The sequence below is a fragment of the Mus musculus genome, chromosome 12, assembly GCF_000001635.26.
Source record: "Mus musculus strain C57BL/6J chromosome 12, GRCm38.p6 C57BL/6J".
NCBI classification, from domain to species: Eukaryota; Metazoa; Chordata; class Mammalia; order Rodentia; family Muridae; genus Mus; species Mus musculus.
In genome coordinates, this window is record NC_000078.6 from 29,884,764 (window position 1) to 29,897,627 (window position 12,864).

At 45.3% G+C, this 12,864-nt stretch overlaps 1 protein-coding gene across 51 annotated transcripts in view; it reads left to right on the top strand.

The window, feature by feature from the left end:
• Myt1l (myelin transcription factor 1-like) overlaps positions 1–12,864 on the top strand; it is a 395,627-nt gene that overhangs the window by 357,174 nt on the left and 25,589 nt on the right. For all 51 annotated transcript variants that reach the window (XM_017314969.2, XM_011243819.3, XM_030246582.1 and 48 more), the window contains 3 exons: positions 1,360–1,422; positions 8,599–8,682; positions 10,330–10,551. In XM_017314969.2, coding sequence (XP_017170458.1) covers positions 1,360–1,422; positions 8,599–8,682; positions 10,330–10,551 — 369 coding nt within the window. The remainder of the gene's footprint in view (positions 1–1,359; positions 1,423–8,598; positions 8,683–10,329; positions 10,552–12,864) is intronic.

Consider the following 12,864-nt stretch of genomic DNA (forward strand, 5'->3'; position numbering starts at 1 on the left):
TCAGTGTGTGGCTTTGTTCTTGACCTGGGTTCAGGCTTTCCCTGGGTCTGCACAAGTGCACAGAGCATGGTCGGTCTTCTCTTCAATAACAGATGGTATTTTGTTCACTGGATCACAAAATCTGTTATTTAATGGAAAGGGTATTTTTTTCCCTCAACTTCTGTCCCTTAGTTTTGTCTTCCTGGTGGTACAAAGGCAATGAGGTTGCTTTGAGAAGTAGGTTTTGCATTGCTATCTGCTTTTTCTTGGGATGGTGTATTTAAGAAGTTATACAGATGACTGGGAGATTGCTCTATGGTAGAAGTGCTTGCTTTGCAAGCATTAAGAGCTTAATGTCATCCTCTGAACCCACTGGAAAAATAAAAAATTTCATAGCAGACCTTTTGGCACAGGCTCATGATAGCCAGCCTGATCTACTTGGTATGTTCCAGGGCAGTCAGGAGCTCTGTCAGAGATGAGATATAGGTAGGTAGGTAGGTAGGTAGGTAGGTAGGTAGGTAGGTAGCTGAGTAATGATACTGATGCTATCCCTGGCTTTCACATGCACATACCCTAACACACACACACACACACACACACACACACACACACTACTTAGAGAGAAACAATTATAAAAACCCATCAATAATGCAAGCTGGCCTTGGATGCCAGATGAATTTGTTTCTGTGGGTTTAAACAGACTTTGTAGAGATGCCTGTGGCAAATATGAGATCCCTGTCAGGGCATTGCAGATGCACCTCCTACATTATATCCCAGAATAGAAATGTAATAGGCTTAAGGCAAAACAGATCTCTAGAAGGGTCCATGACTAGGGAACCACCCCAAACAAACTCAGGTTCCAGCCTTTGCCTTACCTGGGTTCTAGGCTCCCCCAGACTAGACAGCATTGTGAGGACATGGCAGGAGTCCCTGTGCAGAGCTGGCTCAGATTATCCATGCCCTTAGCCATGGTGCATATCTTTCCATGTTTGTATCTTGTCATGTGTAAGTTGGGATTGCAAGCCCTACAGTAACTGGCCTTGGCTAAGTTCAAAGAACAGAAGGGTACACAAAGGCCATTTAGGGGTCCACAAACCTAGTGACAGAGGATACAAGGTGCTTGAGAGACTGAAAAGACCTAAGAGGTCACAAAAATTCATGCACTTTTGGGCATGTCCTTGTGCTGGGAAGGAAGGAAATAGAAATAGATTTGTATGTGGTAATGATCTTGAGTGAGCTAGAGAGCTCCCAGATCAATTTAGTCTCTCTCAGTAGCAAGGGTACACAACAAAGAGCTTGCCTTTTGGATAAATAAAGTCAATTACCCAGGGGGGTTGATTTCCTTCAAGTAAATTACCCCATTTGCATTTGTACTTGTAGGTGCCCCACCCCTGGCTGTGACGGTTCTGGACACATCACTGGCAATTACGCTTCTCATCGAAGGTATGTAGACTCATCAGAACCATCCTCTCTCCCCAGAGTAGCAGCTCCATCCTGGCAGAGGTGCTGCACTCTCAGATGAGGTACAGACTGGCTATGTACCTCATATAGCTATCCTCAGCTAAGGATCCTGACTTGGGGCCTACTTGAATGGTCATCTCTCCAGGGTCTGTATACCACCCTAGAGCAGCAAGAGGCCACCAAAACATTTCCAGTGCTCCAGTCTAGAAGAACAAAGGAAAAAGGACTCATCTCTAAATACATTATATCTGAGAATACCCCATGTAGGCAAACATTCTCAGAAACACACATGCTGCTAGTCCCGTTAACATTAGGATTCGAAGCATAAAGCTGTGCAGTTACTATACACAGGATTGACTACCACAGAGAGGCTTATTGTTAAATTTCAATTTCTCCCAATGAGAACAGAGAGGCTACAATATGACACAGAACTCCCACCACGTGAGCTAACAGAAGGCCTCCACTGCCTGGCATCCCATCAGCATAGTGGAAGTGCACACTTTATGGCAGGTACTATGTGGAGAGTTGAAAGAAAGTCTTGGTGATTCCATCGCAGACTAAGAGTAGGTAGGATTCTTGGTTAAGGTGGCAAGGCCAACTCTCCTCAAGGAGCCTGGTGACAGTTTCAGGAGTCCTACGTCACAGCCTCAAAACTAGACACCTGTAAGGACAAGTGGGGATCCATAGCCATCAGCAGGTGGCAAACCATCGTCACAACTAGCAGTTCCTTGATGACTCCTTAATGTTAATTGCTGCTGAGGGCAGGCAGGGTACATCATTACCAGGAGGCAGGCAGGGTATGAGATGACTGAGGCAGGCACTGGAAGTTTTACTAAGCTGGCTTGGCAGGATTCTTGCTCATACTTTATTCTGTGAGGACAGAGGTGGACCCACAGTGGGGATCCTCAGGTATTTGTCACAAAGGATGATCTCTATCACATTCTGAGAACTTGGGGAGTTTTGCAGGGCCACCTTTGTCTGTAGGAACAGAATATGCACATGCTTCCAAGGTGCAGAGGAGGCCATGATGTCCACAAGGCTTTCCTAAGTGCAGTGATGCCGACATTTGTGAATCAACAACCCTTTGCTATGAAGTCTCCTTCAAACTATAGGCTGCTGAATGGTAGCATGATCTGCATCCTTGAGTGCCAATCAAGTGCCTCCAGACTTAGTCCCCCAGGTTAGGAGAGGTTTCTACCTTTCACTTGTATTGCCAGGTATGCAAGACAGACTGAGATCTTTCTGAAAGCATTTCCAGAGTAGATGGTTGCTTTATATTAAAAAGAATTTAAAAACACTCAAGTTAAATGTATAAAGTCAGGTACATTCTACTCTAGACTTTATATTAATTTATTTAGAAGTAAATGCCTATAAGGCATTCATCATTTTGTAAATTTGTACAGCTGAAGATGGAAGTTTCCTGATCAGCCCACATCCAGTGTCTTGTTTTCTACTTTAAAAACATGGCATTGTATATCTACTTCTGACCATGATGAGTACCAGCATTTTTACTCATTTGACTTTTAATTTAGATTGTTAGGTGTTAGTAAGATACAAGTGTTTCATTAAAATGCAATTTAGATCCAGGCATGATGGTTCACATCTGTAATCCCAGCACTTGGAAGCAGAGGCAGGAGCATCGCCAAGAGTAGGCTACAGAGAGAGATTTTGTCTCAAAATAATGTGGGATTAGTGTATGAGTTTGTATGTATGTATGTATGTATGCAATATGATATATATATGGTGTGTATGAAAATGTGTATACATATGTATGTGTGTTGTATATTTTTGTATACATGTACAGTATGTGTTTCTATGTGTATATATGAGCATATGGTATGATTGTGTGCATATGTGTAGTATGTATATATGTATTCAGGCTGTATATGTTTGTTGTATATCTTGGTACTCGTGCTATGTGTGTGAGAGTTTGTATGTCAGGCTTATATTTAAGCTGTGGTCTGTGCTGAACTGGCTTTATCAACAGAGTTGCAAAGCAAATTTGGTTTTGAGGAGAAACCTTTGGGCAAATATTGCCTTACAGCAGTTTTAGCAAACAGAAAGTAGAGTGTATTGAAGTGTTGTGTAACAACAAGTTCCTTTATATAGAAGTTGAAATAGAGTCAAGCAAGAACATTGCATTCAGTTCACAGTTCTTATGTAAATTTTCCAATAAGGAAATACTGAGGTCACACCTCAATAAGTTAAGGTCAGTAAGTTGAATAAAGACAGAGCCAATGGCTAGATGATCGTTAGGAATCATTAGGAATCTTCTTTCAATCTTATGTTCCTGAGTCCCTTCCCAGGAACACAGCCATGAGATACTTGTACAGAAACCATAGTGAAAAGTTTACCTAGGCAAGGATACACTGGGCTCTCCAGATATGCCACAGTTCAGCTCAGTTTTGAGTTCAGGGCATCTTCATGCCATAGTAAGAAGTGAGGTCTCAGAACAAGGATTATAAGCAAGCCAGAGTTAGAGCCCATGGATAGTTCTGGTACCCATGGGTTTGTCCTTCCTGGTCACAGAATGGGTACACATACATCCCTGTCTGGAGTTACAGGATAGCCTTGCTCTATGACCCAAGACACTAGAAGAATACATAGACCTCTTTGTAATATAAATGCACTACAGGCTTTGTCTTAGTCAGTGTTCTATCACTGTGAAGAGTCAGTATGGCCACAGAAACTCCTATAAAAGAAAGCATGTAATTGGGGTTTGCTTACTTTTAGAGGCTCTGTCATTATTATGACATGGAGCTTGATGGCACACAAGCAGAGAAGATGCTAGAGCAATTGCTGAGCATTCTACATCTGGATCCACAGGCAGCAGGAAGAGAGGGACTGGGCCTGGCTCAGGCCCTTGAAACCTCAAATCCCACCTTACCACACAGTGACACACTACTTCCATCATGGCCAAACCTCCTAATCCTTTCCAAGTAGTACCACTCCCTGATGTAGCATTCAAACATGTGAGTTTAAGGGGGCCACCATTCTTATTCAAACTACCACAAAACTGCATGCCTCCTTCAGCTGCTTTCTGCACACTGGCGACAAGGAACCCATTCTTTTTTGGGTCTGAGGAAACAGGCTCAAGAGGTAAACTAGAAGAGCTGGAACTCAAGTCATGGTGTCTGGTCAAGTTTCACATCTCCATGGACCTATGAGCCCAGAACAATACTGGAAGACCACGAAGTTGGAGACAACCCACAGGGAAAGGGTACACCCCGAGACGTGCTAGACAAGATGCAGTTTGGGACTTAATTAGCTTATATTTGAACAGTGAAGTAGCTTCCAGTCATAGTGTCATATCTGAATGCCTTTGAACTTATCTTAACAAATCTTTGTGGACCATGATGCTTTCTGAAACTTTGATCCATTACTCTTCCTCCCACTGTCCTCCATGGGCCTGTGAAGCTTTCACAATCTGCAGTCGTCATCTGACTTTGTCTTGGAATTCTTGATCATTCCCTCGGCTTCTCAAGGATCTTTTGCGTTCTTTTCCCATCCTTCATGGGGACCTTCTTCATCTGCAGGGTTTTGTTTTTGTTTTAACACAGTGGTGCAGTAGCTTCTGAATGTCCTACCACACAGGCTCACAGGGGCTTCCCTTGTTCTCCAGTTGAGCCCTCCATTTGCCTTTCCAGCAGGATCATACAATAGCAAGATGTATCCAAGACCCCTTTGCTCCTCCTTTGTATCCCACAGGGGATTTTGTGCCTCCCATGTAAGTGCTGGGACATCTTCAGGGGCAACCACTAACCTCCCAAAGCACAGGATTGCACTGTGTAAGCTCAGCATGCGCTGAGCTTCACACACACGTGGTCTGTGAGATTATTTTACCTTAGTTGAAATGAGGAATTGAGGCCGGAGTGCAAATTTGCCATGCTGTCAGCTCAGCATCTTCTCAAGCCCTTTCCTCTTGTTCTTCTGTGAGGTGAAAGACCTGAGGCTGCAGCCAGAAGACTGGCAATACTTTTTACTGTTTCACTGCGCTCTGAAAAGTCCAGACAATGATCCCAGAGGTCTCAATGCCCATGGGTGTGTCTTCCCGCTATTAGAAGCGTCACCCCACCCAAAGATAGGAGTAAGGCAGCATCTGGAAGCACAAAGACAAAGGCTTCTTCGAGGGTCACGGAACCAGAAGGTTGTAACCTTCATGCGGGAGCTATGGAAACCACATCATGAAAACTGCTGACAGAAGTTCCTCACATGCTACAGGGACAACCCTTCCCTTACCAAAGGGAGGCTAAATGAGCAACATTCTGGCCTGGAGGTGACATTTTTCTATCCAGACAGCTCCCAGGTGCTAGCCTGTAGCCCTCTCACCTTACCTGAGCTGGCTAAGGCCCAGCCTACTCTATCCCTCTATCCTAAGAAATCAAGTATTACAATGGTATATCTAGTTAAAAAAACAACAAACAAACAAACAAACAAACAAACAAAAAACGCCTACAATTTGGTAAAAGTCCTAGATGAGCTGTTTTCAGTTTGAGGATTATTGCACCACTTCACTCCATGAAACAGCAACCTCTGGATGAGAAGAACAACGGAGGAAAGCAGGAGCTTATAACTTACTCAGACTTACATCCCTCATAAGGCAGGAGACAGAGCAGTAGGCAAAATTCAAGGACAACAGCAATCCAGAGACTTCTAGTTCTTTCTTTGGGATGGATTTGAACAGGGCAGTTCGTTGTCGTGCCAGAAAAAACTGGCTTGCTTAAGAAGTTGGCTGTCGCCTGTCTGACCCTGATTTACTTAGAGATGTGAACATCAGTGTGACATGTTGACATATTCTACCAAAACCTTCTGTGGTCGTCACATATTTCAAATGTATACAGTTTCAAGTAAAAATATAAATATCTAATGAGTCTCTGAGCCAAGAGTAGTGACTTGTGGGAAACACAGTCTCTGCTTTGGAGATACTTAGTAATTTATAGCCTGATTCCAAATGTCAGCCAGAAATTTAGAGTTCCATAGATATTTATTGATCATATACTATATTCTAGAAGTCAAGAAACAGTGGTAACCAAGAAAGTTCTATCCTAATCTAAGAGGAAAGAGATAGAGAGATGCACAAAACTTGGCGGGGCCTTGGGCAGCTTCAGGCAGAAGAGTGAGTTGGGTATGGGAATTGGTTTTCAGGATGAGGTAAGTTCTGCATCCTCCAAGCTAGGAAAGGTGGCGCACTGGTCATCTTTCCAACACAAGCCCTTTGAGTGTATATACAAATACATTCAGCACAGAGATCACTCAAGGTTATAGTAAGGAAAGTGGCAGTGGTCAAAACTGAGTGGCCACATCATGATCTGAGTGGTGAAACTTCTAGATAGGATGGAGATGGGATCTGCTCAAACATGTTGCCTTTGAGATTCTTAAATAAGGCAGCCAAGCAAGGCAGGCTTGAGAGGAAGAAACAAAGCTTTCTCTCACCAGGCAGGAGAAGTCTGCCTTCACTGAAGGATTGGACTCAGTGGAAAGACAATGTTTAGATGCAATATTTAGAGAGGACAGATGGGCATGCATAGAGCCTTAGGCCTCTCTCGAGGTTGAACACCTGCATATATGTATCTGTCACTAATCTAGAAAGAGAAGAAACTGGTTTCTTGTGGTTGCCAGTTTGGATCCTAGAAAAGACTGCAGATGTTAGGGAATCCCTGTACCCTCCCTGGCCTTCTGTTCTCCTGGCCTTCCTATGGGGGCTCCTCTAACATGTTGGTCCCAGGTACCATGATCAGAGACATAGCCAAGTACTACTAGTCACAAAACTGACTCTTCAACAGCATGCCTGATGCCATTCCCAGGCTAATAAAGTCTCCATGAGAATCTCTTGAGTCTATGAAGAATAATAGGTTCATGTCCTTGCTTTACAGCAAAAATAGAGAGTATTAAGTCTGGTGTTGTAGCTCAGTTGGTAGTGTGTTCCCCTGAGTTCAGTTCTCAGCAATACATAAAATCAGGTGAGATGGTACATGCTGCCTGAAATCTCAGGATCATAGCACTGACAAAATGGAGAGTAAGAGTGATAAATTCAAGATCATCACAAGCTACAAACTAAATTGATGCCAACCTGAGATTGTGTGTGTGTGTGTGTGTGTGTGTGTGTGTGTGTAACAAAAGAAAAGCAAAAACAAATAGTGTAGTAAGTCACTGGAAGTCCTTGATTGTGGCCTTGGGGGCTTTGGGGCTCAGCTGTGGGTAGAAACATATCCTTCCCATTATACTGCTGCACTCAGCAAATACTTGACTAGCACAGGCTCTGTGCAAGGCCTTGAGTAGGCGTTAAATATCCAAATGAATGCAAGGTGTCTCGCATATCTTTGGAATCAGCCTCTTAGAGGAGCCTTTGGTGGAGGAACAGGTGAGCAAGAGAAAGTCAAGGGCTTCTTCGTAGATGTGATTTCTGTGCAGAGGTCAAGTTCATGAGAAGAATGGCAGATTAAGCATATATGAGGCTGAAAAGAAGGTGAAGGTCCAAGGAAGAAAGCCATCATGTGGCACTAAGCTAGAGGTGACAGAGGAATGAATTAGGACAGTCGAGGCAGACTCACAAGCTAAGCACAGGCCAAAGCCCACCCTGTGTGTCCCAGCATGAGGTGTTTAGATGTAGATACTCAGAGGGGTCCTAGCACATGAACCTTCCTTGAGAAAATCTCCAAAGCCTCTATGTCCAAAACCTAGAATGTAAACAAACATGTTGAGACTCCAGCATCCTCTGCAGATACAACTAGAAGTCCACATTTGAGAGAGGCAAACTGACTCCCAATACACACCTTGGCTGCAGGGCTCTTCACTGCCCTTCCTGTCACCTCACCATTTGTCCCCCTCCTCTCTTCCTCCCTCCCTCTTGCTCCACATTCATCCACTGATTCATCACCATAATCTTTTCCAATTAGTCCTCGCTGTCCCTATGTTCCAAGCTGTCCATTCCCCGTGTCCACAGCACCCAGGTCACCCAAGGCTCTTAACTTCCTTGAGAGGGAACTGATAGAGAGTACATAGACATTGAGGGGACACAGGGCTGTGTCCAGGATGACCGTCCCATTACATTTCTAATCCACCCCCAAGCCCCTGGCTGTAGAGGGACTCAGATCACTGGTGAGGAAGTTTTATTCAATTGTCAGTGTTCTGTGTCTCTGAAACCTGTCTCTCCTTCAGCCTTTCTGGGTGCCCGAGAGCAAAGAAGAGTGGCATCCGGATAGCACAGAGCAAAGAGGACAAGGAAGACCAGGAGCCAATCAGGTACGGGGGGCCAGCAAGGTACACACCCACTGAACAGATATGGGAAAAGGAGCCAGCAGGTTCTAGAAGGCATCTGCTGAGGTGATTAACCTAAACCTAAGTGCATCTGCTAACTAGCCTCGAAGTTACAGGTGTCCAGCCACAAGTGATGCTTTTTGTGACCCAAATCTCAAGAAACACTACTGTCCCCAGAACTCTGGGACTGCAAACATAACACCAAACTCCCTGCCAGCAGAGCATGCAGCTTTGTAAGACTGGCAGAAGTGCCTCTCCTCCCCGATGCATGCTTGGGGGAGCTGCCTTGTGCCTTCCTCTGCTGCCCAAAGGGCTGGTGCCTCTGCTTGCATTTCATTCTCATCTTCTAGTCCCCTGCTTTCCCTCTCTCCCAGGCTTCCAAGCCTCACATGATAAACCTGGTAGGTCTGTATTCAATTGATCAATACAAGAACTTTTAGAGCTAATTTTACCCCCAAATAAAAATCAGTGAAGGCATAGGTCATTAAGATAAACTAAAACAGATCACAATAAACAATAGCATGGATTCTGTGGCATCTAAGTTTTGCTATTCAAAAAGAAATGTGGGTTAGCAACACAGCTTATTTGTTAGGGTGCTTGTCTAGCATGCGTGAGGCTCAAAACTCAGCACAGCAAGGATGAGAATGGGTGAAGAAGACAGGAGACAGGAGAGTCAGAAGTTCTAGGCCATCCTCAGTTATATAACTAGTTCTTCAAGCCAGCCTGGGCTACAAGAGTCCCGGGAGGGAGGGAGGGAGGGAGGGAGGGAGGGAGAAAGGAGAAAAAGGAGGAGTGGGAGAAAAGGAGGGAGGGACAGACGAAGGAGGAGGGGAGGGAAGGGAGGGAGAGAGGGAGGGAAAGAGACAGGGAGGGAGGGAGACAGAGAAAATGCAAGCAGACACTCAGCCTTGGGCAGCAGAGGCCAGGAAGTCAGCCTTGGCCCTCTCTGGGGCACACGGGGACACCTTGTTGGCTGAGTCTGGGCTCCTCCCATACAAGCACCCAGAATCCAATCCCAGATGGCGACCTAAAGCTCCTGTGCTCCCTGCGCCTTCCACTCTGAGCCGCACATGCTGCTCCTGAGGTGTGCTGTCTCTTTGTGTCCCCCAAGAGCACAACCACATAGGCACTTCCTAACCCTGAGAGAATGCTGCTTGGTAAGAGAGCCTTTTGGTTAGTTATAATAACTGAACACCTGACCCATTGGCTTTGCACTTTACCACCAGAAATTCTGTCCAAAAAATGGCATTTTCTGCAGACACATGTATCTCACCAGAACTCCTCGTGTGAGAGTCAGCATAAATTCTAAATCATAGGACATAGTTCCATGAACTGCAGGTCTGTCCCTGGTGTCCATTTCTAAAAGGGTGAAATGCCACGTGTCACCACTAGGTGGTGTGGTTCTAGGTCTTTTTGTTGTTCTGCTCCTCTTGCCACCTAAAATCACTGGCATGTGCCACCACATATGGCTCTTCCTGTATCCTTCCTGTCTTCTTTTCTCTTGTCCAGGAGAGCATGGATGGTTTGGGTTTGTTTTGTTTTGTTTTTCCTTCACGTGGGGTAGCTGTTGCAGAGTCCATGATGTTCAAGGTGGAAACAAGAATGAAGTTTTGCCTCCTGTCTGTTGTTCAGGTGTCCGGTACCTGGCTGTGACGGTCAGGGACACATCACTGGGAAGTATGCATCCCACCGCAGCGCCTCCGGGTGTCCCTTGGCAGCCAAGAGGCAGAAAGATGGGTACCTTAATGGCTCCCAGTTCTCCTGGAAGTCGGTCAAGACGGAGGGCATGTCCTGCCCTACCCCCGGGTGTGATGGGTCAGGACACGTCAGTGGCAGCTTCCTCACACACCGCAGGTGAGTCCCTTTGCACTTGGCCAGCACACTTTTAAGCTACAGTGGCTGACTTTGGGGGTAACAGGTTTTTCCTTCTCTCTCAACATCCATGCTAAGAAAGCAAGACCAAAAATCCACCAAACTAACAAAATGTGGTGATCTAGGGAAAGATGTACAAAATTGCAAATTTATCTCAAAGCACAAGCGACTGTTAACTGTTTCTTTCTACTAGGACCATGGTTTTTTTTTTTTCTTCCTTCCTTCCTTCCTTCCTTCCTTCCTTCCTTCCTTCCTTCCTTCCTTCCTTCCTTCCTTCCTTCCTTCCTTCCTTCCAAATCAGGATTCACAGTAAAAAGCAGACTTTATCTTACATGAAGCCCCAGGAACACACACATAGATATCTGTAGACTGAAATATGTCCTGCTTAGTAACCCCCTCCTGGGAAAAGAGGCTGCTGCTTGTCACCAGCAGATGTCAGGATGATAACAGTGGCCTTGTAGTAGGTCCCTGTCAGGCCCCCAGAGATTCCGTCAACCCCGTCCATTTTTATTTGTTTAATTTAAATAGAAACATGATTCAATTATTGCGAAAGAGGCCTGTTCTGTGGTGTATCCTGGGCTCCTTGGGAAAGCAGTGAGTCTCATTGGTAGCCAGACTCATAGGATAACCAGCAGGAGCTATTAACTTTGGTGTCAGAGTGTCAGGAATCCACACTGCACAGTGTCAATGGCTGCCCCTTGGGGAGGAGTCACACTGGTTCCCTTGCTGTTGCTCTGTGATGAATCTTGTCTGCGAGTATGCACGCACACACCTGGCTCTGTATAAAAACCTCAAATAATAAGCAGGTATTGTTGTGCAGGCCAAAGAAAAAATGCTTCCTTCAAGAGTATGTGACACAGAGCCTGAATATTTTGAAGTATTCTTTTGTTATTGAACAAAGTCCTGGACTGAAGAGATGACTCAGTGGATAAAAACACTTGCTGTGCAGGCATAAAGACCTGAATTTGAATCACAACACCCATGCAACAAGCAAGGCCTGTTCCTGGGTGTATGCGCCTGTGGTGTGTGTGTGTGCATATGTGAGAATGGTAACTCTGGCAATGAGGGGACCACTGGGGCCTGTCCATTGTCAGCCTAACCTTCCCTGAGCTCCAGGTCCAGAGAGAGACCCTGCCTCAAAGTAGCAAGGTGGAGAGTAATGGAGTGGGGCACCCAGGGTCCTCTGGTTTCTGTGTACTCCCAGATATGCACATACTACATACACATGCATATGCACACACAGGCACACACAGGCGGGGGGGGGGGGAGTGTTGAAAAGAAAAAAGATAACCTGCTCAGGTAGAAAAACTCAATGGCCCAAATACTTGGTAAAAAAAAAATTAAAAGTCTTTCCCATACTATACTTAGCCAACTACCTCCCAGGGCTCCAAGCCTAGTGGTTTTGCTTTTTCTCAGAATTGCTCTTATTCAACAATATGTATGTGTATATATGTATGATATATATATGTGTGTGTGTGTATACACACACACACACACACACACAGACATATATATATCATACACATATGCATATCACCTACAACCAGGCCTGGGCAGCTAGTTCTCCTGTTTATACAAGCAGGCTCTTGTGTAGACACAAGAAGACCCATCTGTTCACAGCATGCCCAGGGCCCACAGATATCAGGACAATACCCCTGTACCCAGATGCCTTCCTTCTCCAGGGCTAGCCTTTCCCACCAGTTACCACCACCTGCCACTCTTAGATTCAAATACTGCAAAGAAGGCTGAGGACATTTCCTTCCCTCTTCAAACATCTGTGTGCATCTGTGTCTGGGAGCGGGGGAGGGGGTGTCAACAACACTGCAGGATCAAGTCTCCAGCAGTGGTATGTTATTGTAGATATTTAGTTAACTCTATTAGTTCTTAATATGACCTGGCCAGCCCCCCAGTAATGGAGACTGAGTCCTATAGATTTATTTAATCAGCTGTATAGCATAATTACTGGGCGATTGTCGCTAGTCAATGTTTCTGTATGCAAGACTGGCTAATTCCCAGCTGTTTGAGTGCTGGGCTGCCATTTTGCTCCTTCAGACTATCCTAAGGACGTGCTTCTCTTGGCTACCTGCTCATGGTCCATCTCCACTCATGACAGCCTCTTCCTCTCTCTGTCTTTCTTTTCCTTCCCTTCGCCAGGTCCTTACTGGGCCCCCCCCCACCCTGGTAACCAAAACCCCACCTACCTCTGTTTGCTCCAGTAATTGGCTATAGCCACTTTTATTTAACCAGAGAAGATTGGCAAGCAAAGTTTCTACAACATCATTGGTATACATGAGA